The sequence below is a fragment of the Nomascus leucogenys genome, chromosome 17 (assembly GCF_006542625.1).
Source record: "Nomascus leucogenys isolate Asia chromosome 17, Asia_NLE_v1, whole genome shotgun sequence".
NCBI lineage: Eukaryota > Metazoa > Chordata > Mammalia > Primates > Hylobatidae > Nomascus > Nomascus leucogenys.
In genome coordinates this window covers 17,644,690-17,672,539 of record NC_044397.1, presented here as the reverse complement: position 1 = coordinate 17,672,539, position 27,850 = coordinate 17,644,690, and the positions used below count along the sequence as shown (strand labels likewise).

At 40.0% G+C, this 27,850-nt stretch overlaps 1 protein-coding gene across 7 annotated transcripts in view; it reads right to left on the bottom strand.

Annotated features, from left to right (window-relative positions):
* Positions 1-27,850, bottom strand: part of ITGB6 (integrin subunit beta 6) — a 95,361-nt gene that overhangs the window by 43,944 nt on the left and 23,567 nt on the right. For all 7 annotated transcript variants that reach the window (XM_012496495.2, XM_012496493.2, XM_030795797.1 and 4 more), the window contains 3 exons: positions 24,544-24,709; positions 23,140-23,301; positions 19,860-19,955 (listed from right to left, as the gene is read on the bottom strand). In XM_012496495.2, coding sequence (XP_012351949.2) covers positions 19,860-19,955; positions 23,140-23,301; positions 24,544-24,709 — 424 coding nt within the window. The remainder of the gene's footprint in view (positions 1-19,859; positions 19,956-23,139; positions 23,302-24,543; positions 24,710-27,850) is intronic.

Below are 27,850 nucleotides of genomic sequence, written 5' to 3'. Positions count from 1 at the left end.
AGGCAGCAATAATTTCTGTTGTGCAATATGCTGTTCTGCTGGTGATACCCAGACAAACAGGGTCTGGAGTGGAACTCCAGCAAACTCCAACACACCTGCAGCTGAGGGACCTGACTGTTAGAAGGGAAACTAACAAACAGAAAAGAATAGCATCAACATCAACAAAAAGGACATCTACACCAAAACCCTATCTGTAGGACACCAACATCAAAGACCAAAGGTAGATTAAATCACAAAGATGGGGAGAAACCAGAGCAGAAAAGCTGAAAATTCTAAAAATCAGAGTGCCTCTTCTCCTCCAAAGAATCGCAGCTCCTCACCAGCAATGGAACAAAGCTGGACGGAGAATGACTTTGACAAGTTGACAGAAGTAGGCTTCAGAAGGTCTGTAAAAACAGACTTCTCCAAGTTAAATGAGGATGTTTGAACCCCTTGCAAGGAAGCTAAAAACCTTGAAAAAAGACTGGACAAATGGCTAACCAGAATAAACAGTGTAGAGAAGGCCTTAAATGACCTGATGGAGCTGAAAACCATGGCACAAGAACTTCATGATGCATGCACAAGCTTCAATAGCCAGTTCAATCAAGTGGAAGAAAGGGTACCAGTGATTGAAGATCAAATTAATAAAATAAAGCAAGAAAACAAGGTTAGAGAAAAAAGAGTAAAAAGAAACCAACAAAGCCTCCAAGAAATAGGGAAGTATGTGAAGAGACCAAATCTATGTTTGATTGGTGTACCTGAAAGTGATGGGGAGAATGGAACCAAGTTGGAAAACACTCTTCAGGATATTATCCAGGAGAACTTCCCCAACATAGCAAGGCAGGCCAACATTCAAATTCAGGAAATACAGAGAACACTACAAAGATACTCCTCGAGAAGAGCAACCCCAAGACACGTAATTACCAGATTCACCAAAGTTGAAATGAAGAAAAAGTGTTAAGGACAGCCAGAGAGAAAGGTCAGTTTACCCACAAAGGGAAGCCCATCAGATTAACAGCAGATCTCTTGGCAGAAACCCTACAGCCAGAAGAGAGTGGGGGCCAATGTTCAACATTCTTAAAGAAAAGAATTTTCAACCTAAAATTTCATATCCAGCCAAACTAAGCTTTATAAGTGAAGGAGAAAAAAAATCCTTTACAGACAAGCAAATGCTGAGAGATTTTGTCACCACCAGGCCTGCCTTACAAGAGCTCCTGAAGGAAGCACTAAAGATGGAAAGAAACAACTGGCACCAGCCACTGCAAAAACATGCCAAATTGTAAAGGACATTGATGCTATGAAGAAACTACATCAATTAACAGGCAAAATAACCAGCGAACATCATAATGACAGGATGAAATTCACACATAACAATATTAACTTTAAATGTAAAGGGGCTAAATGTCCCAATTAAAAGACACAGACTGGCAAATTGGATAAAGAGTCAAGACCCATTGGTGTGTATTCAGGAGACACATCTCATGTGCAAAGACACATATAGGCTCAAAGTAAAGGGATGGAGGAAGATCTACAAAGCAAATGGAAAGCAAAGAAAAAGCAGGGGTTGCAATCCTAGTCTCTGATAAACAGACTTTAAACCAACAAAGATCAAAAGAGACAAAGAAGGCCATTACATAATGGTAAAGGGATCAATTCAACAAGAAGAGCTAACTATCCTAAATATATATGCACCTAACACAGGAGCACCCAGATTCGTAAAGCAAGTCCTCAGAAACCTACAAAGAGACTTAGACACCCATATAAAAATAATGAGAGATTTTAACACCCCACTGTCAACATTAGACAGATAAACAAGGCAGAAGCTTAACAAGGATATCCAGGACCTGAACTCAGCTCTGCAACAAGCAGACCTAATAGATATCTACAGAACTCTCCACCCCAAATCAACAGAATATACGTTCTTCTCAGCACCACATTGCACTTATTCTAAAATTGATCACATAATTGGAAGTAAAGCACTCCTCAGCAAATGTAAAAGAACATAAATCACAATGAACTGTCTCTCATACCACAGTGCAATAAAATTAGAACTCAGGATTAAGAAACTCATTGAAAACTGCACAACTACATGGAAACTGAAAAACTTGCTCCTAAATGACTACTGGGTAAATAACAAAATGAAGGCAGAAATAAAGAAATTCTTTGAAACCAATGAGAACAAAGACACAACATAACAGAATCTCTGGGACACATTTAAAGCAGTGTGTAGAGGGAAATTTATAGCACTAAAAGCCCACAAGAGAAAGCAGGAAAGATCTAAAATCGACACCCTAACATCACAATTAAAAGAACTAGAGAATCAAGAGTAAATAAATTCAAAAGCTAAAAGAAGACAAGAAATAACTAAGATCAGAGCAGAACTGAAAGAGGTAAGAGACACAAAAAACCCTTCAAAAAGTCAATGAATCTAGGAGCTGGCTTTTTGAAAAGATCAACAAAATTGATAGACCACTAGCAAGACTAATAAAGAATAAAAGAGAGAAGAATCAAATAGATGCAATAAAAATGATAAACGGGATATCACCACCGATCCCACAGAAATAAAAACTACCATCAAAGAATACTATAAATACCTCAATGCAAATAAACTAGAAAATCTAAAAGAAATAGATAAATTCCTGGGCACATACACCCTCCCAAGACTAAACCAGGAAGAAGTGGAATCTCTGAATAGAACAAAAACAGGCTCCAAAATTGAGGCAATAGTTAATAACATATCAACCAAAAAAAGTCCAGGACCAGATGAATTCACAGCCGAATTCTAACAGAGATACAAAGAGGAGCTGGTACTATTCCTTCCGAAACTATTCCAATCAATAGAAAGAGAGGGAATCCTCCCTAACTCATTTTATGAGGCCAACATCATCCTGATAACAAAGCCTGGCAGAGACATCAGAGAATATTAGACCAATATCCCTGATGAACATCACTGTGAAAATCCTCAATAAAATACTGGCAAACCAAATCCAGCGGCACATCAAAAAGCTTATCCACCATGATCAAGTCGGCTTCATCCCTGAGATGCAAGGCTGGTTCAACATATGCAAAACAATAAACATAATCCATCACATAAACAGAATCAACGACAAAAACCACATGATTATCTCAATAGATGCAGACAAGGCCTTTGACAAAATTCAACAGCGCTTCATGCTAAAAACTCTCAATAAACTAGGTATTGATGGAACGTATCTCAAAATAATAAGAGCTATTTATGTCAAACCAAAAGCCAGTATCATACGGAATGGGCAAAAACTGGAAGCATTCCCTATGAAAACTGGCACAAGACAAGAATGCCCTCTCTCACCACTCCTATTCAACATAGTGTTGGAAGTTCTGGCCAGGGCAATCAGGCAGGAGAAAGAAATAAAGGGTATTCAATTAGGAAATGAGGAAGTCAAATTGTCCCTATTTGCAGATGACATGATTGTATATTTAGAAAACCTCATTGTCTCAGCCCAAAATCTCCTTAAGCTGATAAGCAACTTCAGCAAAGTCTCAGGATACAAAATCAATGTGCAAAAATCACAAGCATTCCTATACACTATTAACAGACAAACAGAGAGCAAATAAGTGAATCCCATTCACAATGCTACAAAGATAAAAAACTAGGAAACAATACAAGGATGTGAAGGACCTCTTCAAGGATAACTACAAACGAAATAAAAGAGGACAGAAACAAATGGAAGAACATTCCACGCTCATGGATAGGAAGAATCAATATTGTGAAAATGGTCATACTGTCCAAGGTAATTTATAAGTTCAATGCCATCCTCATTAAGCTACCAAAGACTTTCTTCGCAGAATTGGAAAAAACTACTTTAAAGTTCACATGGAACTTTATAAACTTTATCATATGGAACAAAAAAGAGCCCACATTGCCAAGACAATCTTAAGCAAAAAGAACGAAGCTGGAGGGATCACGCTACCTGACTTCAACTATGATACAAGGCTACAGTAACCAAAATAGCATGGTACTGGTACCAAAACAGATATATAGACCAATGGAACTGAACAGAGCCCTCAGAAATAACACCACACATCTACAACCATCTGATCTTTGACAAACCTGACAAAAACAAGAAATGAGGAAAGGATTCCCTATTTAATAAATGGTGCTGGGAAAACTGGCTAGCCATATGTAGAAAGCTGAAACTGGATCCCTTCCTTACACCTTACACAAAAATTAATTCAAGATGGATAAAGACTAAATGTTAACCTAAAACATAAAAACCAGAAGAAAACTAGACAACATTCAGGACATAGCAGGCAAGGATTCATGTCTAAAAACAAAAGCAATGCAAAAAAAAAATGACAAATGATCTAATAAACTAAAGAGCTTGCACAGCAAAAAACTACATCAGATGAACACAACACAGAATGAAAAATTTGCAAACCATCTGAAAAGGCTAGTAGAATACAAAAAAAAAATTACAAAAAAAAACCGTCAAAAAGTGGACAAAGGATATGAACAGACACTTCTCAAAAGAAGACATTTATGCAGGCAACAGATACATGAAAAAACACTCATCATCACTGGTCATCAGAGAAATGCAAATCAAAACCACAGTGAGATACCGTCTCACACTAATTAGAATGGGATTCATTAAAAAGTCAGGAAACAACAGGTGCTGGAGAGGATGTGGAGAAATAGGAACACTTTTACACTGTTGGTGGGAGTATAAATTAGTTAAACCATTGTGGAAGACAGTGTGGCGATTCCCCAAGGATCTAGAACTAGAAATACCATGTGACCCAGCCATCCCATTACTGGGTATATACCCAAAGGATTATAAATCATGCTGCTATAAAGACACATGCACATGTATGTTTATTGTGGCGCTATTCACAATAGCAAAGACTTGGAACCAACCCAAATGTCCATCGATAGACTGGATTAAGAAAATGTGGCACATATACACCATGGAATACCATGCAGCCATAAAAAAGGATGAGTTCATGTCCTTTGTAGGGACATGGATGAAGCTGGAAACCATCATTCTCAGCAAACTATCACAAGGACAGAAAACCAAACACTGAATGCTATCACTCATAGGTGGGAATTGAACAATGAGAACACATGGACACAGGAAGGGGAACATCACACAGTGGGGCCTGTTGTGTGGTGGGGGGCTGGGGGAGGGATAGCATTAGGAGAAATACCTAACATAAATGATGAGTTGATGGGTGCAGCAAACCAACATGGCACATGTATACCTATGTATCAAACCTGCACTTTGTGCTTATCTACCCTAGAACTTAAAGTATATAAAAAAAGAGTTGAACACTTATGTCCACACAAAAACGTGTACATAGATGTTTATACCTGCTTCATTCATAATTGCCAAAACCCAGAAGCAACCAAGATGTCCTTTAGTAGGTGAATAGGTTAAAAAAAAAAAAAGCTGTGGTACATTCATCAAATGAAACATGATTCAGAGCTAGAAAGAAATGAGTTATCAAGCTATGAGAAGACGGAGGAAGTTTAAATGCATATTATTAAGTGAAAGAAGCCAATCTGAAAAGGCTACGTATGGCAGTTGGTATGGTTTGGATTTGGGTCACTGCCCAAATCTCATGTTGAATTGTAATCCCCAGTGTTGGAGAAGGGGCCTGGTTGGAGGTGATTGGATCATGGGGGCGAAGTTTCCCCTTGCTGTTCTCGTGATAGTGAGTGAGCTCTCATGAGATCTGGTTGTTTAAAAGCATGTAGCACCTCCCCCTTCTCTCTTCCCCCTTCTCTGTGCCTGCTTTTCCTTCATGTTCTTCCATGACTGTAGGTTTCCCAAGGCCTCCCCAGCCATGCTTCCTGTACAGCCTGCAGAACTCTGAGTCAATTAAACCTCTTTTCTTTATAAATTACCCAGTCCCAAGTAGTTCTTTATAGCAATGTGAGAACAGACTAATAAAGTAGTATTTCGACCATATGGCATTCTGGAAAAGGCAAAACTGTGGAGCCAGTAAAAAGACGAGTGGTTGGCAGAGGTTGGGGGCCAGTAAGAGAGGGAGGAATAGGCAGAACACAGAGAAGTTTTAGAGCAGTGAAACTACTCTGTATGATACTACAAAGTGGATACATAATAATTGTACATAACTCATAAAGTGTACAACACCAAGAGTGAACCCTAATGTAAACTCTGGACTTTGGGTGATAATGATGTATCAATGTAGGTTCATCAGTTATGACAAATGTACTACCGTGGTGGGAGATGATGATAATGCGGAAGGCTATACATTCATGGGGACAGGAGGTGTACGGGAAATCTCTCTATACCTTCTACTCAATTTGCTGTGAACCTAAAACTGCTTGAAAAATTTGTTTTTAAAAATTAAGAATTTTATTCTCAAAAGATGCCTTTAAGAGTATGAGAAGGAGGCACTCAGTGGGAGGAAAATATCTGTAGTACATGCATGTAACCAAGGACATGGTGCCAGAATATCTAAACGATTCTACATATCAACAAGAAGAAGACATCTTAATCAAAATGTATATGCAAGTGGCAAATAAGTATGTGAAGTGTTCAACATCAGGAATCTCTAGAGAAATATACATTAAAACCACAATGAGATACCACTGTGCACTCACTTCACTAGAATGGCTAAAATTACAAAACTGAAAATGCTCTCATACACTTGTAGTAGAAGTGTAAATTGGTACAACTATTTTGGAAAACTAGTTGGCAGTATCTACTAAAGCTGAACATAAGCACACTCTATGACCTAGCAATTCTACTCCTATAGAAATGAGCCAACAGAATGTATGACTATTCCAAGACGAATGCATAGAGAAGGATTCATTGTTGTTGTCATCAAGGGGATGCTTCCGGGTAATCAAGATGCCACTTAAATTGCAGAAAGTGCAGGTAATTCTGAAAGGGGCTCAGTTCTGTTGGGCATTTGACCACAAGGAGTCATCAGCTCCTAATGGATTCCTCTACCCAAGGACAAAGCTAAGGGAGGTGTAGACCTGGCGGATTGCTTGGCTCTCACAGGAATCTCATCTGCCTCTTTCTATGCCTCTCCCCTTCCTCAGGAGCAGCAGCTGCCAACTCAGGGGTCTTACAACAGGATTGAGAGGTCCTCACAAGCCTCTTGACATCCCCAAGCACCTCCTGCATCCTCCGAAACCCAAGGCTCTCGGAGAGACCTTGTTATAGCCTCGGGATAATGGCAGGAATGCATGGGGGAGTGGACCACATTGCTTTTTATCTACTCAGGGTTAGTGGGCTCAGGGAACCCTACCACCACCAGGAAAAGAATAGCTAGAGCTAACCTTTAGACCTCGCAGTTGTTCCCTTTCATTGTTCACAGAAGTTCTATTATTTAGGTACCATTATTATTCCTGTTTTATGGCCATGATCATTAGGCTCAGAAAGTGCAGTTAACTTGCCTGACGTCATCCAGCCAGGAAGTGGAAGGGCTGAACCCATACACTCATATCCTCTTTCCTTATATTCTCTTTCTAGAGCCAGATTTCTTAACCAGATCACTTCTGTTAGGTGCCTGGCAATGGCTATCTTCGACTTGCGATGTCATTGTTGACCTCCGAGGGAGGTTAATGAGTAAGCCTGACTGGGTAAGTTCACTTCCTTGGGTTGCCGAAGTCCCACAAACTGGGTGGCTTGCAACAACAGAAATTGTTCTGTTCTGGAGGCTGGAAGTCTGAGCTCCATGCTTGCCTCTTTATAGCTTCTGGCAGCAATCCTTGGAGCTCCTTGGCTTGTAGATGCAGCTCTCCAGTCTCTGCGTCCATTGTCACATGATGTTCTCCTTCAAGTGTCAGTGCCTCTGTGCCTCTTCATATAAGGACACCAGTCATATTCAATTAAGGGTCTGTCCTACTCCAGTATGACCTCCTATTAGGTTAACTTATTATTTCCACAATGACCCTGTTTCCAAATAAGGTCACATTCTGTGGTACTGGGCATTAGATCTTCAACATATTTTTTAAAGGAAGAGGGGGACATGATTCAAATCATAACACTGGACTAGGGTTCTTTTGATTTCTTTAACCTAAAGCCTTAGTTTTAACTGGACAGGTAAGTACCTTGCCCAGTCACAGATGTAATACGTGGTAGAAATAGGTGTTGACTGTATAGCCATTGTTCACTCTTCTCCACCAGGCCTCTGCCAGAGAAACTAGCGCAAATGCTAGCCGCAAGTGAGGGTGGGAATCTTATTAGAAATTTAAGATAATAATGCTATATATATACACATGCCCATGTCTATATATGGACTTACAGATTATAGAACACTTATTATAAGGATTTAGAGATTATGGAGCACTTTTCTACCCAGAGCAAAAAGAAAAGGAGAAAAAGGGTTGTGGCTGTAATGACTTTCAAACTCAAAGGCTACAGTTTGAAAGAAATGTAGGAAGTAGCAAAAGCATAGAGGCAAAAAAAAAAAAAAAATCCTAGGGGAATGTATTGTGCTATTTATCTGGTCAAAGAAAAACAGCTCTTTGCTGGCAAAGCCTCGCTTTTATGGAGCCATGTGCTTCTTCCAGAGCTAGGGGCGGACTGGGTTTGCTGAAATGAGTCCTTCTTCAGAAGGCTTTCTTTCCGTGAGGTCTTTCACTCTTGTGGGGTTTTAATCTGCTGGTTCTCACGTTCATTATCAGTAAATGCAGGGCTTCCAGTATTATGCAAAAGTTTACCCCCAGGCTCAACTGTGTTACTAGGACACCCAAGATTCCAAAAAGAACATGTAATTGTTCCTGGCAGAAGGGTAGCATGAATGTCTGTCTCTGGGTTGCATGATATCTGCTTTGCCTTCAGGCTTTCAATTGTCAGCATTCCATAGGCAGGCAGGTAGCGATGGGAGTGTGCTAATTAGATCAGGTGCTTGATCTTGAAGTCTGCCCCAGCAATGACTAGGTAGTCGGCATCGGAACTTTTGAGCACTACCTGTTTTTCTCCCAGTCTGCCCAGAATGTAATTATCTTGTCAGCCAAGAAGCTGGAGCACACAGCTGAGCGAGTGCTCGGCAGCAGTAACAGAGTGATAAGGGAAGACAAATGGATCCACCGTGCATGACTGTTCTGAGACAAACAAATGCACAGAGAGGCACTGGAGAATGGAGACTTAGAGAACAAAGAGGCTGCATTGAGTATTTTGTTCCTAAGGATACTTCAGATCTTCTCTTAATAAGATTACCTTGCCTTTGGAGAGGAATTGCAGACCTTTGCTGACCAATTCAAGTCCCAAAGCTTTAGAAAGCTCTTTTAAAATAGGAAGCGATGTGGGGTTCAGTAGCAGCCTATGTGCTTTGCAGGCCAAACGGCAGGTAATAAAACTTTGAAGGATGACTAGTAGGAAGGCAATGAAGGGGACGAGAAAATAGCAAGTAGGTGTATGTGCAAGGACTGCAAAAGAGGTTTCAGCTCTTGATATTCGAAGTGCGATTTGTGGACTGACAGCAGCAATTATCACCTGGAAGCTTGTTAGAAATGCAGATTCTCAGCTGGGCACGATGGCCCATGCCTGTAATCCCAGCACTTTGGGAGGCTGAGGGAGGGGGTGGATCACGAGGTCAGGAGATCGAGGCCATCCTGGCCAACATGGTGAAACCCCGTCTCTAATAAAAATACAAAAATTAGCTGGGCGTGGTGGTGTGCGCCTGTAGTCCCCACTACTCAGGAGGCTGAGGCAGGAGACTCGCTTGAACCCAGGAGGCAGAGATTGCAGTGAGCTGAGATCACACCACTACACTCCAGCCTGGGCAATAGAGTGAGACTCCATCTCAAAAAAAAAAAAAGAAGAAATGCAGACTCTCAGGCCCCAGCCCAGACCTCTTGAATGACAGTCTGCATTTTAAGAGGCCCCCATCCCCCAGGTTGATTGGATACACCAGTTAAAAAGGAAAAAAAAAGAAAAAATCACTGGTGTCTGGGTCTCAGCCCCAGAGATACTAACTCAATTGGATCAGGGTGTAGCCTACACATTGGGTTTGTTAGTGAAGCTCCCTACCTGATTCTAATGAGCACCAAGTTTGAGAACTGCTGGTGTAGAACAGTCTATCAGAGGGGTTGTAGTGATTTGGAAAATAAAGGCGTTAGGTTTTTAAATCTATATACCCACAGTTTATCCAGGGTTTTCAGCCTGTCATACACCTGTGACATCTATACCCAGCAACAAAAGTATTTTTGGATGCCTGCTACCCATAGAATAGCACCCTGCTTACTTTCCACTGCCTTCAAGATTGAAGGGTCTGGTTTCCGCCTACCTCTCCCGCTCCATCTCCTTCTACCCCTACTCACTCCAGGCCAACTGGCCTTTTTTCCTTTTCTCAAGCACACTGGGAACTGAGTCCTTTGCTGCCTCAGGGCCTTTGCCCATGCCTTTGCCTCTTGAAAACTCCTCAGCCTTCAGCTTGCTTCCTCATTATCACTTCTGGAAAGGCATCTTCCATGAAAATTCTATCCAAGGAAAGTCTCACTTTCTCCCCCTTAATTATAGTCCATGGCTGCACACTGTTCTTTTCCATTTCTTCGATAACACTATTAAAAGTTGTAATTGGTTGTTTTTTCATTAATTGTTTCTTGTCTATTTCCCCCTACTAGATTACAAGTCCATGGGGACAAAACAGGGTCTTTTTTCATTCTCCTCTATACTCCTAGGGCCTAGTCCAGTGCTTGGCACATGGAAAACACATAAATATTTGTAGAATGAACGAACGAAGGCAGGGATTGGCTATGTCCCACGGGCCATATTTGGCCTGTTGCTTGTTTTGTAAATAACTATGCTCATTTATTTACGTATTGTCCATGGCTGCTTTCATGCTACAATGAGAGTTGAATAATCATGACAGAAACTGTGTGGCCACAATGCCTAACTTACTATTTGACCCTTTGTAGATAGGCAGCCGGATAAAATACAGAAAGCTCAGATAAATTGGAAAGCAGAGAAACAATGGAAAATTTTTAGTGTACATGTGGTCCAAATATTCCATGGGACATATTTATACTAATAATTATTTGTTGCTTACTTGACATTCAAATTTAACTGGATCTCCTGGATTTTTATGTGCTGAATCTGAAAACTCTATAGAAAAAAGTGTGCCAACTCTTGAATTAATAAATAATTACCTCAACTGTTCAAGTTCAACAAATAATGATTCCAAAATTTTCTGTTTATTTTCTGAAGATTCAATATTGCCAAGACAATAAAATGTTAAACTATGTTATCATTAATACTAGTCCCTTGGTAGGATATTTGGGGCTTTTCTGGATAATCAGGCATAAAATGAAAATAGAAAATACTCTTAAACTCTTCTTATGTCCTGGAGGTTGTCAGTTTCACTTGTCCTTTTGTGCCTTGACGCCATATGTGATTGTTTCAAAGGCTATGCCATGTGGAAAATGCTTGGTTGCTGTTAGACTCCTGCAAAGTGATACGAGCTGGGTGAGCTCCCTTCAAACTTACGGTCTGGGCCAGCCTCACAGACACCACACAGAGTGGCCAACTGCAACCATAGGAAAGGCTTTAGGGGATACATGGGTAACTGAATTATGCAGGAGTGCCCTTGTGCTGTGACACCCAGAGAAAGCGGAGAAGGGTAATTACACAGCTTTGAGCAGTTAGCAGCTCAGAGAGGAGTTTTGTTCACAGATGTCAAAGTCTTCACCAAAGGGTCAATTTCAGGCATAAGAAAATGAATACTGGAAATAATTTGTTGGTCCTATTAATATAAAAAAGTAACTAAGTATTATGTGAATATGTAAAAGTAACTCGGGTAAAAAGGCAGTACTTGAGCAGGTTTTGGGCTGCTGGTGGGAAAGGACAAGTTTGCTTTTATTTTAAAGTAGACACCTATAACTATGGCAACTATAGGCTCAGAATTTTGTAGGATGATCTTGATTTCATATAGTTACTCTCATCAATAAAAATTTTGATGTTTAACTACATGCAATTTAATTTGTATGCCTTTATAAGACTATACATGTATAAACATTCAAAAAGTTTGAACATACTTAATTGTACAATTAAGGCATGATCTCGACTCACTGCAACCTCCGCCTCCCAGGTTCAAGAGATTCTCCTGCCTCAGCCTCCCAAGTAGCTGGGACTGCAGGCAGGTGCCACCACACTTGGCTAATTTTTGTATTTTTAGTAGAGATGGGATTTCACCATTTTGGCCAGGCTGTTCTTGAACTCCTGACCTCAAGTGAACCACCCACCTCTGCCTTCTAAAGTACTAGGATCACAGGCATGAACCATCATGCCCGGCCAGAAAAACTTATTCTAAAATGTCAACAATGTTAGCTATGTCTGAGTGGTGAGTTTATGAGTGATCTTTGTTTTCTTCTTTGGGTTTTCTGTATTCTTCCTCACTTTCCTTTTTGCAAATAGTATATACTAGTTTTATAATCAGAAAAAGAATAATTTAAAGTTTTGTTTTGTTTTGGCCATACTTCCACACTACACTACTGGTGGGAGAGTAACTGATACAGCTACTTTGGAAAGCAACTTGGACAAACTCAGTACAATTACAGATGCCATTCCCTTGTGACCCAGGGATTTCACTTCTCAATAGAGCATATGTGTGCAAAGATGTGCATGGCTGCAACATATGTAATGCTGCACAACTGGAAGTGACCTGACGCCCTCACTTGCAGAATGAACACATTGCCCATAATACTGTGAATGGAGCATGCATAGCAGTGGGGTGGTGTAAACTATAGCTATACGTATCTCCATGGACAAGCCTCAAAAACAGAGCATTGAGCTTAACAATGTTTTAATACCTGGCAGATGAACCAGTAGATAAATTCTCTATAAATGGCAGAGTGCTTCAAGTGCTTAATGCCACAAAACTAACACTTAAAAATGGCTAAAATGTAAAGTTTATGTTATATGTATCTTACCATAATAAGAAAACATAATAAAAAAACCCCAAATATATAACATTGAGTCAAAAAGCAAATGGTAAAAATAATATGTACAGCATGAAATTAAGCTTATAAGCCAAAACTACATAATTAGTTATGGATGTAAATATATATATATACACACACACACATATTTTTAATAGCACAAAAAACAAATGTGAGACTGACAAACACTGAGTTCAGGATACTGGTTACCTCTGTAGAAGGAGAGGGGAACTAGACCAGAGTTGGGCAGTTACACAGCATGCAACTAGATCTGGGATGTTTCATTTGTTTAAAAAATCCAAAGCAAATATGGTAGCAAAATGTTAAAATGTAAGAAAACTGGCAATAAGTATGTGGGTGTTTATTTATTATTATTATTATTATTATTATTATTATATTTTGAGATGGAGTTTCACTCTTGTCACCCGGGCTAGAGTGCAATGGTGCGATCTCAGCTCACTGCAACCTCCGCCTCCCAGGTTCAAGTGATTCTCCTGCCTCAGCCTCCCGAGTAGCTGGGATTACAGTTGCATGCCACCACAACCTGCTAATTTTTTGTATTTTTAGTAGAGACAGGGTTTCGCCATGTTGGCCAGGCTGCTCTTGAACTCCTGACCTCAGGTGATCCACCCACCTCGGCCCCCAAAGTGCTGGCTACAGGCGTGAGCCACTGTGCCCGGCCGGGTGTTAATTATATTACTCTATTTTTCCATATGCTTGAACCATATGCTCATCATAAACCTATAGTCTTGGTCAGACCACGTGCCCCCAATTTCTCACTTTGATTGGAACCATAGATTGTGATTACCATAGATAGTAGCTGTTTTAGATGTGTTGACCCAATGCATAGTGTTCCCTAGCTGTGTGGCCTGTTCCTACCATCCAGAGCTTAAACAACCCACAGGGCAGAATCCAAGTGTCTCTCTTTTTTCAAGTCTATGCATCTTTAAATTGCTCTGTTCATCCAAATTAACAGCAATAGGGAAGAACCCTAGATGAAGTATTTCCTGATCTTAAAGCACTGTGCAATTTACAGGGAATTCATCTATTGGTTTAGCTGTCAGGCAGCTCTGCTCCACCCTTGAGTTCTGTGCTTTTTAAAGTTGGTTACTTAACCAGGAGCAGTGGCTCACACCTGTAATTCCAGCATTTTAGGAGGTCGAGGTGGGTGGATCATTTGAGATCAGGAGTTCGAGACCAGCCTGGCCAACATGGTGAAACTCCGTCTCTACTAAAAACATGCAAATTAGCTGGGCGTGGTGGCACACGCCTGTAATCCCAGCTACTCAGGAGGCTGAGGCCGGAGAATCTCTTGAATCTAGGAGGCGGAGGTTGCAGAGAGCTGAGACTGTGCCACTGCACTTCAGCCTGGGCAACAGAAGGAGACTCTGTCTCAAAAAAAAAAAAAAAATAGGTGATTACTGCATTTTAAAATCTGTGTCTCTGGTGGTCTAGTGGTCTGCTTTTTCGCTACAGCAGCCCAGGTTCAATTGTGAGTTATCTCAGTGATTGAGACAGTAGATTCAGATTATCTGGGTTCAAATCTTGGCTCTTACATGCAATTTGCATAAGAGGGAGTTTAAATGATAAAATGAGTGCAAAATCCTGAACTCCCAGGCTGCCACCTAATAAGCTCTCGACAAACGTTCCCTATTACACTATTATTATCATAGTCATAGTTGCATATCATCGCCAGCCCTCACCCCTATAAAGTGAAGGGCTTGGTCCAACACCATGATATTGTTAGCATCAAAAGCAGTTTTAGGATTGCCGATTAATTTGCTGCTCCTTATAAGAAAGATGGTGAATAGAAAAGTAAAAACATTGACAGACATGAAAACTCTGACCCCTCAGCTGGAGTCTCTTTCCAGAACACAACTCTAAAATGCCCTCATTCTGTTTTTATAGGCAAAATACTAGTTTACAAGTCTGCTGATGCTCTCTGAGAGTTCTTAAGGTAGGCACTACGTCTTATTCTCCTCTATAGTCACAAACTTTGGCCTAGTTCACGGGAGGTACTCATGGTATGTTTGAGAAATGAAGGAATGAATGACTATGCAGTCCATAGTATCTTAGTTTCAATGATATGCTAGATATCCTGTGTGTTGTAAATCTGTAAATCTCAAAGCATTTAGATCTTGCATTATTGAAATCCCATTTTAGGCTGGGCACAGTGGCTCACACCTGTAATCCCAGCACTTTGGGAGGCCAAGGTAGGCAGTTCACATGAGGCCAGGAGTTTGAGATCAGTTTGGCTAACTAACATGGCGAAACCCTGTCTCTACTAAAAATACAAAAATTAGCTGGGCATGGTGGCGCACATCTGTAATCCTAGCTACTCAGGAGGCTGAGGCACAAGAATCACTTGAACCTGGGAGGCGGAGGGTGCAGTGAGCTGAGATCATGACACTGCACTCCAGCCTGGGCAACAGAGTGAGACTCTTAAGAAAAAAAAATCCCATTTTATATTTCTACAAGTATTGGCCTAATCAGTCATCTCATTAAGGTCCTGCTTTAAACCTGTACCTTTTTCTTTCTTGTGTTTACTTTCTCAATTATGAGGCTTTGAGTTCTTTAGAAGAAAAGTACTATGTGTGATCTAAGGAGTAACTGATGATTTTTCATGGTTAGGATTGGAAAATACTCCCAACAACTCTGACTGATAATCTGAGGACATAAAGTTTATTTCCAAATCCTCCCTCTCTAAGGGATGTTTTTATTAATGAGGAAAGTGTAGGCAGCTGGCCCTCCTCAGTCTTTGTTCCCAGATACTATCAATTAAGGAGAAATGAAAATACTTTCCATTACACTTAAATAAAGAGCAATTTATTACCTCCATGGAGATGTCTCACAATCCAGAAGTTGTCGTCTTACTCCTAGATGATTTTATTTTTACTAAAATCACAAATTTGGAATACTCCACTACAGAATGAGATTGATAGGATAAGGAATATCTAGACTATGCCCTAAAATTAGCTACATTACAGCTTACTAAACTTTGTTATTTGTGTGGAGGTCATTGGAATTCATGGTAATTTCCCTCCTCCAGAATCAAGGTCACTGACTGTTGAGGCTGAAGTCTTCCCGCCCAGTCTTTTTTATTTTCTAAAAACTGAGGCCAGAGAGATAAAGAGATTTCCACTGGAGCAAAATTGTTTTGATCTTTTCCAACAGGAACATTGTAAAACAAAACAATAATAGAACAGGCTAACAGATAGCAAAGGGGTCCAATTTTTATTTTCTCCCTCTATTTTCTCTGCCTCTTTTCCTCCCTTGCTGCAATGAAAAGCTCAAAAGAACCAAGTAGAAGAAAGAAGAGGTAAAATAACAGCCAGGTTATTGATTCCTGAAAAATGGAAACTTACGTATGGTGGATAATTTCCACAAGCCACACAAGGACATCAGGCTCATAGCATATGCAGCTGCTGTTTATGTTTGTTTATAGATCTAATGGCCATCAGGTGGGTACTTGCTCAGGGTGTTCCTTTTACCGCCTGCTAGAAGGCTGTGGAGCTTCTCCAACATGTTGGTCCTGAGACTGATGGCAGAGTGTTCTTTCTTCCATTGCCATCTGCATCCAATGTGGGAGGGATGGAAGAAGGGACAGCCAGGGCTGCAGAAGGTCCTGGCAATGGTCAGGTGCCCCCGCTTGCTCTGTGTATGTGGGCATCCTCAATCTTAACAAGTGCTTGTCACACAAAACTCCAAGTCTTTCTTTTGACCCAATTTTAGAAAAGATGAAGTGCAGTTACTGCAATTTTTAAATCATTTGAAAAATATCTACTGAGAATCTACTGTGCTTCGAGAATTGGCCTAAACAGATGAGTAAGGCCTGTTATTCTCCTCAAAGAGCTACTGATTGAGGGTTTTTTGTCTCCAGAAGAAAGGTCCCTTTGGCTGCATAAAAACTTGCTTGTACTCCCCTTCTCTCATGCTTTAGAAACATTGCTTTGTGCTAATAGCCAAGAGATATTAATCAGTGGTCATAGAAGTTAGTGAGTAAACTGGAAGTACCAGTATACTTCTTGTTTACTTTCCAATTGCTGTGTTTCAGCATTACATCACAAACACCAGGTCATATAATAATTATTACTATTAACTTCACTAAAGTCATCTTTTCAAGCCAGATGTAGACATTTTGAATAGCTATAGGATATTTTAAAGCCTTGGAAATAGCCCACAGTGATTAATAATATGATTCGACAATGTCATAAAGAATATTGATTTAATTGCTTTTTATCTCAATAGTTCACTAGGAAAGAGAAACTATTCAGATAAGACAGTTGAGGTTTAGTGGCCTGATACTATCTTAATGTAAATTAACAGTAAACATTTTAAAACTACAGAGGAAATATAAAAACTTTTTTTTTAAACGTGGGTAATTGAATCCTGATTCAAAATGATAGTTAGCACTAGAATGTAATATACTACCCACTGCTCAGTCTATTATCATCATTATCTTTCGAACCCTATAATTGGACAAACAGGAAACTATTCATAATAATAAGTTTGTTCAAAAATATTCTGTTGGCTGGAGTCTGGGGTGCACACTACAGTCATACTGAGCTGAAGGCAAAACTGCTTACTTTATCCTTTTCACTGTTCATCTCTGTTACAACAATGTACAGGCACACTACACACCTGGGCGGTCCAAAGCATTCTACCACAATTACTAAAAAAACCAGTCATTTTTCCTGCATTCCATGAGTGGGCAACATAGATTTTATTTGCTGCAGACAGTGCCTTCGTTGAACCTAAACGTGCGCGGCCTGTGCAGGCAAGTAACTATGCTTAATGTATAACTCGGGCAAATAATTTTCCTTCTGGAATTTTCACGAGATCTAACCACTTAATTTCTTTATTTATTCTGTCACTGGTTTTATTTTTCAGTGATTCTTCAGTAGCTACGTTCCTTATATCACAGTTATCCAAACATCAAATTGCACAGGACTCCTGCACACACAGGGCTCCTTCTAAAAAATGTGAATTAAAAGGCAACACAAGCCATTAGTGGGCCGTTTTCAGTTTTCATTATCAATAAAATGGAAGATCAGCATTTTCATGCTGCGTGAAGGCTTCAAGGATGTGCATTGTTGCTGTTATTATCTTTAGGCCAGGCTGCTGCCTGCCCCCACTATTGCAGATGGAATGATGAGCCCATCAAAATAAAAATAAAACAATGAAACGGTCAGAGTCATAGAGTGGGTGGCTGACCTGGACTGTCGTATGACCCCCTGAAAACGTCCCTTTGAATTTAGTGAAGGCTGGATGTTAAAGACCACAGATCATGACAGAACATAATTCGCCTCATAATGAGATTAGAAGACAGGCAAAATCGATGTCCTGCTGTTACATTAGAGGCAGACTCTAATCTGGCATTTTCCTCGGAAATGATCATTTCCCTTGCAACGGGGGAATCATGGATGCAACTAGCTTAAATCCGACAGACTCTGTTTTGCCATGTAGTTATTTTTCATCTGCCTCTGTCTTTTTAATAGTGGTTTTGGGGAGATGTATAAATGAGTTGTGAGTCTTAAAGACTATTACCAAAGAGAGTTATGGTAGTCTATGTTCAGGATCATCAATCGCATTCCCCAGACTCCCCTTTGAAGAAAAGTTCTGTGCAACTCCTCCTCCCACTTCTAAACTGGAGCCTTGCTGTGGAGAAGGTATTGTGACCCCCAGGGTTCTCTCACACTAGCCTTAAGGATCAAAGGCAGAATAGACTCACTGTTGTATTTGGGGGTATTTAAAAAAAAGTCTCAACTGCAACTCTACTACTTAAAACCACTGGAAACAAATATCACATACTAAAAAGCCTGAAGAAAATGCCCAGATCAGGGGAATCCACATGGGCTCTGCGTAGAACAAAGGTTTCAAGTATGGAGCTTGACTGCAAGGAACTTCCATGGTTTGCAGCAGAAGGCAATCTCACCTGGGAGTACAATACCCTCCTCTCATTCAAAATGCAAGATAGCATCTCCTGCTGGACCCTTTCTACAGAACCTGATGCAAGTTCATGGGGCTGTACCGTCCTTAGTAGTGAGTGGCATTTAATCAAAGCCTTCTGTGACATAATCTTAGAGCTTCAGAAGCCCTGTGAAGTCACCAAGTAAGTTAAGAGGTCCTTTCAAAAGGAATGAGAGATCAAACTCTGTATTTAGGAGCATTTGATGCTTCTGCATAGAAGGCACAGACTATTTAATTTCTCTGCATTATTTTTAGGGCCCCTGCTAAAGACTCTTTACTTCTCTGTAAAACTGCAGATTAGGAGTAAATCAATTCAGGGCATTTTGACATATTTTTTTTCCTAGGCTGGGAAAAAACACAGAAATCTTTTGTATGTGCATATATCGTATTTTTTTGCAGTTTGCACAGTGGTTTGGGGACAGCACTTCATCTAATGAAACCATTCCCTTTTTGCAGTTGGTGCTTCCATTCAAACACTTGAGCTGCAAATCCAGCTGGTTTAAGGGATAAATTGTTTTTTGGCCCCATATAACAAGTGTTTTTCCTTTAACTTTCCACTTCTCAATAGCTTGTGTCTCTGGGTGTGTCTTTTCTAAGTATCTAATTTGCAAATGCCAAAGAAGGTGAAGTCAAGTCTCCTCCCACTCTTAAGATTTTCTCTGTTCTCTGTTAACTCCCTCATTAGATGAAATAATTCAAGGGGACACATAATAAATTTTCTTTTAGGTAGGTGGTCCTATATTTGTTGATACTCTCCTCCAGCATATCTGTTTCATTTCCTTGACTCAGTCTTTCTCATCCCATCTTATCTGCTCCCCATGCCCTACTCCACCTAGGTGTTTACAATTTAAATTGCAAGCAGTAAATGAGTCCACTTAGCCAAGCGCCCAGTACATTTGGTATGTGTTAATGATTATCTAATGGCCTTCCCATGTGTTAAACTCACAGAGTTAATGTTAGTTTCATGTCACATAATATCCTTGAAGGAATTTCCCAAGTTATTTTTGCTTACCTCATATAAATGAACTTGTTCTTGGGTTACAGCGAAGATCAATAACACGTTGTTTTGTACCAGTTTATCAATGAGTTGTCCAATTGTTGGATATTCCTAAAATTAACATATATAATTTTGCATCATCTCAATAAAATAATGTAAATAAAGAAAGGAATATTTATTTCAAAGATATCTTTCTGAGTTTGGCATTTCAATGCTCACAGGCATTATAGCTCTATCACTCTGGGTAAACAAATACACAATTAGCATTATTCACTTAGTTGGTTTAATAATCTTTTTCTAAATCTTATAAATCCAATCAAGTCCTAAGAGTCAGTTCCTGTTGATGTGGTGTATCATGCTCTGCCACTTCTAAGAAGACCATTTGAAATTTATTTAAAGACTAACAGTGTGTCATATTTTCAAGGGTAGAGAAACATTTCTTCTTCTAAGTGACACTTACCAGCAGGCTAGGAATGCTACAGTCGAGGGAGGGGCTGTTGGCTTATGATATACATGACTGAGGTGACTCTTGTAGCTCTGAAACTCCTATTGGAATTGGATGAGGTGGAATGAGGGTTGCTGATATATGACATGCTATGACATTCCCATACTAATCCTTGGGTTTGGTTTCACTGCCGTTTTAATATCACAAGTTGTTTGCATGGGGATTCCATGCAATATTTGTCCTGCAATATTTTTACAGGACAATTGAAAACTACATTGTACTTCTGTTCCATTGGCATATTCGTTCCCAAGTGATATGAGTACTTTATAAAAAATAAAAGAAGCTTAATTTTTAAATTGGAATATGGACTTTACTTTTCAAGTTTGGAAAACATTATGTGACATTTGCCCATTATATGAATCTAAATGTGAATAATGTACAGAGGAAACTCAAGTGAGGTACTAGCATGCTAACAATTAAATTTAAAATATGTTAATTATGACAGAAGTCAGCCAAAGGGAGGAACACTGATAAATAAGCCCTCCTGTACACTAACATGGAATATTCACATATTCTCAGTACTACTGGAGTATTTTCATCTAAAGCCTTCTTTAGGCACAAGGTTCAAGTTGACAGAAAAGTGTAGTTTTGCCTAAAATACTGCAGTAAATTACCCAACTGCAAATGGCTGTGTCATATGTGATTTCCATTACATTTGGATTTTTATTAATAGAGATACCAAATAGTATCCATTTCCTCTGCTTTCAACTGTGTAAAAATCCTTTACGCTGATGCCTAAATCCCTCCAGTGCCAGTCTTTCCTTATCTCCACGTGTTCCCACACTCCTTAGCTGCTGTGCGTGTGTAGCCAGGATCACACCACATAGTCCTTCATAGGTGAGCGAAGCTGGTTTTCTATTTGAATCAGATCTGTTGGTTTAATTCCCACAACCATATTGTAAGTTCAAGGCCAGGAACCACCTTGTATTATTTTTTGGCCTGAGGAATCTGGCCCGAGTTTTGAGTACACAGGAAGTGCTCAGAGGACCCAGGGGCTAGGTTGCAGGCAGGCATAGATATGGTCTCTGGCTTCTGTGGATTTGTTGCAACTTATTCAGAAAGAATGACTTGAACATTTATTAGCCGAGAAGTTCATATTAGGCAATAGGTAGTGTTAGCTTTTATGATCTTGCCTCATTCAAAATGGAGCTTTTTCTGGAGCTTTTGAAAAGTTGCAAGAAAAGGGTGATGAAAAGTGGATTAATTTTCCAGTTTCTTGCCCCTCACTGACTAAAAGACAACATGTGGCTATCCTCACTGATACTGTAATATGAAAAGGCAGAGTATGTGATTAAAGAATATACACATTTGGGGAATACTACCGATCAAATGTTTGGGGAAAACATTCACGTTGAAATTTAGAAATTTAGGTCAAGGAATAGTAGTGAGTAATGAACTGTTAAGAGTTTTTAGAGAATAGTTTTCCAATTGACATTAGAATTCTAGGTTCCTGTCTCCCTCTTTCTCTCCCCCTGCATCCCCTCCCTCTTTCTTTCTCCCCCACCTACATCTCCACAGCATTGTTCTAAGAAGTCACTTAAATTCTCTGTACCATATTTCCCCAAGTGTTTTTTGGAGACGGAGTCTCGCTCCATCGCCCAGGCTAGAGTGCAGTGGTGCCATCTGGGCTCACTGCAAGCTCCGCCTGCCAGGTTCATGCCATTCTCCTGCCTCAGCCTCCCGAGTAGCTGGGACTACAGGCGCCCACCACCACGCCTGGCTAATTTTTTGTATTTTTAGTAGAGACGGGGTTTCACCGTGTTAGCCAGGATAGTCTCCATCTCCTGACCTCGTGATCCGCCACCTTGGCCTCCCAAAGTGCTGGGATTACAGGCGTGAGCCAACGCGCCCAGCCTCTATTTCATACATTAGTTGGCACCCACTGTGTTATAGGCACTATGCTATCAGGAAACAGAGATAATAAACCAGGCCTGGACCTGAGGATTGTGCAAGAAAGACAGACAGATGTAAGAAAACATATTTCTACATACAGACGCACAAGAACACATCTGCATATGCAACTGAAGGGAAAGACAATTGCTTCAGAGCCTGGCAGAGGTCAAAGAAGGCTCTCTGGGGGCAGTAATGATTGAGCTGGCTTTTCAAGGATAATGAAGAGTTTCTCAGCAGGCTAGGAGGGATGGATATTCCAGGCAGAGGGAATGACATGTGCACAAGCATGGAAGCCTCATGGTCTGTTCAGGAAAAGCAGTTGGATACATAGGGGTCTATTGAGGAGATCATGCATGTCCAAAGAGCTCTGAAATTTTTTCCTGGTTTTACAAAAGTCAGCTGTTTTCTTTGAATGTCACTAGCATTTTATAAATGACAAAAAATAAGCCAAAGGTTAATAAGCACCAACCAAGCCATACCTGACTAGTTGTTACCCATGGAACATGAAAGCATGGCCTGATTCAAGGACCATCATTCACCGCAAATCCTATGTGGTTACTGTTCTGGTCTGGGTCCCTCCTTTTTGAGGCTGTGGCTGAGAACAGAATGAGCTGCCTGTATTGCTTCACCAACACCAGGCTTTTTGAGAAGTTGGGGAGGTTCTGGGATCATGGGATTCATAGCAGATCCAACTTCCCACATGTCCCACCGTCCACCTATGCTCCAGTGGGAACCTCTAAGGATGGTGAGAATTGAGCTGGGGCAACTTGTTAATCTCAAATTAGAAAATGTGCACTGCTTTCACCAAGCGTGTGTTATTTCACATGTGTTACACCAGTTGTTGCTTTGTTCTTCTACTTATAGCCCTGAAAACAGCACAGAGTGCAGGTTACACACCAAGACAGTTGACATGGAGTATTCATTCTTGCTGTCCAAGTGACAGAGCCCGTCATTAGGAATGACAATGCCTGCTAGTTTGCTGTCCATTCCAAAATGAGAATCAGCATCACTCACAAAGACCAGGAGGTGGAGGGAGTCATTCCGCCAGCCAATTTTTTCCTACAGTGAGAAAGAAACACTTGTGTGATATTGGAGGGAGGCAGGCATTTATTGAGTGTGGATCAATTATGCTTGGACACATTTAGGTTATAAAAATAATATTGCTAGTCTATTTTAGCCTTTTTATCTATTGTGAATTGATAATATTAATGTTTTTAATAAAACATGAAATTCTGTGACATTTGCTTTCTCCTGGATAACATTTTCATATGATTTATGCTTCTGAAAAATATAGCTCCACTACAATCAGTATGCAGTTGACCTTGACTTTTACATAGTTAAATTATTTTTACTATCCAGCTTTCAATTCTCCAAAAAAATTGAGCAGAGGAGGTCATAGATGGTCCCAAATCCAAATTGAAGCCAAACTCGTCAAAATGCAATGTTAAAGGGGCTCAGAGTAAGCCTGTTTCATTAAAATGTCACCCAACATTTAGGCACATATTTCTCTTTCTAATGATGTCATCCAAAAATTATGAACCTAATACAAGGATAAGAATTGCTTGTGAAAGTAAGGCCCAAAGGTCCTGCTAATTAAAATTGTCTGTTGTTGGTATTTAGTAAAGCCCTCCCCTTTAATTAATATTAGTCCAGGAACTAATTAGGTAAAAACGCATCCTGGCTGTTCCATCCCACCTTATCCCTTTCCTTCTTCCTCTAATTCCTTGGCCCTCCCACCTTCTAGGAGCTTCAGCCCTGTTTATTTCCTGATATTTATCATGAAGGGCTGTTGCCTAAAGACAGGGGAATCATTCTTGTGGATACTTTTCAGATAGTCAAGGAGGAGCAGTGTTCCTGTGATGTTGTAGAGACAGCAAACTTCTGAAGCTTATTTTGTTGGTTCAAAACAATAGCTATGTAGTCATATGTATGAACATATACTGACTAAGAGCATTTTAACTTTTTAAAACAAATGTTCTACCCTTGATTTTTTTATCATGATTAATCCAAAAACTAATCTGATCTTGATCTTTGAAAATTAATCATGCATAGCTATTGTTTCAACTAAATTTTCCCAACACAATTTTCTTAGATTATTCAAATAGTAGGCATAAAGAACAGTCCCCATTTCAACATGATTTAATTAAACATTTGGTAAAAATTGTGTATTTTAAGAAAAATATGAAATATAGAAATTTGGAGATCAAAGGAAAGGAAATTAGCTAATCTTTTTGAAGTAGAATTATTGATAAGAGATGAATTTTATGTTAATAGAGTGAAATAGCACTCCCTTCAGCATACCTTACACACAGCAGCTTGCATAATTGCATCAAATCCACCTTCCGGTGTGTCAATATTAGCAGAAATTTTCTGATTCTTCACGATTTCATTGAATCTTTCAGCATCATTTGTCAATGGCAAAATGTGCTTGAATCCAAATGTAGGTAAACAGAAGTATGGAATACTACTGCAAAAGTAAGATGCAAAAATATTGATGAAATATGATGCCACACACAATTAATGGATTTGATAGCTTAGCAACATTCTCTTAAATGAAGATTAGTTTTTCTAAAGGGCCTGACTCTGTAACTCAGCTATGAATTTCACTGTTAAGGTTTTTGACATCATCCCCAACCCTTTCTATGTTGACCATATTAGCTAACACTTATTTAGAGTTTATTGTGTGTCTTGCACTGGCTCAAACTCAGATAACGGATAATCAGGTGATCAGACTCCAGTGTGTGTGTGTGTGTAATCACTACCTTCTATGGGCTCCCAACCAAAATTCACCACTAAGTTAATACAATGACAATTCCTTTGTATTCTGATATCTCAGGCTGTCATCAAGTGTGAATCACCCTGTAGCAAGACAAGAGAGGAAGCTGTCTTCTTTTTCCTCTGCTCCCTCCTGTACCCCCAGGTCTGCCTGCCAAGGGCCCAACAATTGTAGCAGCATTCTTGATTTGAGAGTCCAACTCTACTGTGATTGAATAGGCCAGCCTAGAAATAAAACCACTACTTAAAGTACAATGTTACAATGAAATCTGCACCAAAGATATTACAGTAGAACACAAAGGGCTGATCATGAGTTCAGCCACATCTTATTTTGAAAGCAAGTTTCTAGCTGTGCATGAAACTTTGGGCAAGTTACCCAACACATCTGAGCTTTGGATTTTAAAATGAGGATAATCGTATAGAGGAGAGGTTCTCCAACTGAGATCCCTGGCCCAGCATCATGAGCATCACTTGGCAAATTGTTAGAAATGCAAAATCTGAACCCCTACCCAAGACCTACTGAGTTAGCTATGCTGGGGGTAGGCTCACTGGCGTGTATTGTACTAAGCCTTCTGGATGCATACTAAAGTTTGAGAATCATTGGTGTAGAAGTGCAGAGAGACAAAAAGGCATAGCCCCTGGTGAGGGAATGATGTGCTGCCTGGGGAAGAACTGGTTGATTCTTAATATGGGTGGGTTACGAGAGCTTTTCAAATTTGTGTTAGCTGAGGAAGTGGACCACAGTTGGGGGAGGGGTCAGATGTGACCAAGAACCTCCATTCTGGGGTGGTCGTCTTGGGACATATTGGGCTGTGCCATTCAGTGCTGGGTTCCTCCATTTCCCCTTGTTCTGAAGCCTGGGGACACATCCAAACCTCACCTGCTTTCAAGGAAAGCAGGTCCAGTAGCCTACTTTGTCAGCACGAGAAGGTGCATTTTTCAATGTTAGGCTTCAGTTCATCAAGTTCATCTGCCTGAGGTATACAGTTGATCTTCATTATTCACAGATTCTATATTTGTGAATTCACCTAGTTGCTAAAATTTATTTGTAACTCTCTAATTAATACTTGCTGTGTTTTCTGAGTCATTCGTGGACATGTGTAGACAGGCAAAACAAAACAACAAAACAAAAAAACCCAAAACAAAGCATCTCCCTATGTGCACATTCCCAACTGGAATCAAACACGGTGGTGCTCTGCCTTCTTATTTCAGGCCTCCGACTCTAAGCCAGTGTCTTTTTCACGGCCTACTTAGTGCCACCTTTCTTTCATTTTTATGCTTTTCATGGATGGTTTCACTGTTTAAAATAGCCCCCAAGCATAATGCTGAAATGCGGTTTAGTGTTCCTAAGTGCAAGAAGGCTGCAATGTGTCTCATGGAGAAAATAAACTGTGAGACAAGCTTCATTCAGGCATGAGTTATAGTGCCTTTGTCTGGAGTTCAATGTTTATAATTCGATGAGATCTATTACATGTGGCATCTTTAAACAGAAGCACACATAAAATAAGTTTGTGTATTGATTTGTTGATGAAAATGTGATAGCCAGAGGCTCGCAGGAACCTAACCCTATATTTTCCTTGGGAGCAATGATTCAATATTCGATAATTCATTGCTTGGGGCAAGTTTACGGAACATGACTACCATGAATAATGAGAATTGACTGTGTGTACAGATAGATCAGAGTGATCATGGATTCCTTCACACTGAGTAAGGATGCTCTCACTGGGACCAGAATGCTGGTGCCTGTGAGTACCATCATTTTCTTCCTATCAGTAGACTTTCCTTGAAAGCAGGTGAGGTTTGGATGTGTTCCCAGGCTTCAGAACAAGGGGAAATGGAGGAACCCAGCACTGAATGGCACAGCCCAATATGTCCCAAGACGACCACCCCAGAATGGAGGTTCTTGGTCACATCTGACCCCTCCCCCAACTGTGGTCCACTTCCTCAGCTAACACAAATTTGAAAAGCTCTCGTAACCAAAGGGACTGGAAGCTCTGGAAGTGTGTTGGCCGAGGCTCTTGGATGGATGTGGCCCACACTGGCCTCTGTGACATCCCCTTCTCTGTCCTGCCCTAGCCCACTAGGCTTCTCTGTCCTTTCAGCTACATCAATATACCTAGTCTACTGGGTCCAGAAGCCAGTCTGTTGCTTCCAGGTAATTTTTATATTTCCTTTCCTAATTATTATGTTTAACTTTAACTCTCAGAAGACAACCTTATTCTCTTATTTTTAATATTGTTCATCAGGTTTCATTGAAACTCTAAAGTGCTGACCACAGACTGTATCTACCTAGCAGGGTTGTCGTGAGGCTTGAATGAGATCAAATAGGCAAAGAATATAGCGCAATGAGCTTTTCAGAGTTAATGCATAATAAACATGATTGTCATTTCTTACATAAATCACTTCACACAGTCTAGAACAGACCTGAGTACAGATAATGGATTTGGCTAATGATATTTCTAGAATAATGTTTTTTCCTGATTAAAATAATAAGGCAGGTTCATTGAAGAAAATTGGGGTTTTATATGAAAGTGTAAAGAAAAGAATCAAAAACATAAATTGTAATTGTTGTGAGATGAATCATAGTTTATTTGATCATCTTTCTATTGCTGAGCATTTATTTTGAACATTTTTGTAATTAAATAATATAGTGATCCTTCTACATACATATTTACAAACTACTCCATATCCTTATTTAAAATAAATTTTTTGACTGTGAATTGCTGGGTTATCTTTTGACTCATATTAGCAAACTCTTCCAAAAAAGTTTGTATCCATTGCCATCTGTGGTATTAGTGTATGGCATAGCATCATTTTTTTTTAAAAAAACCCT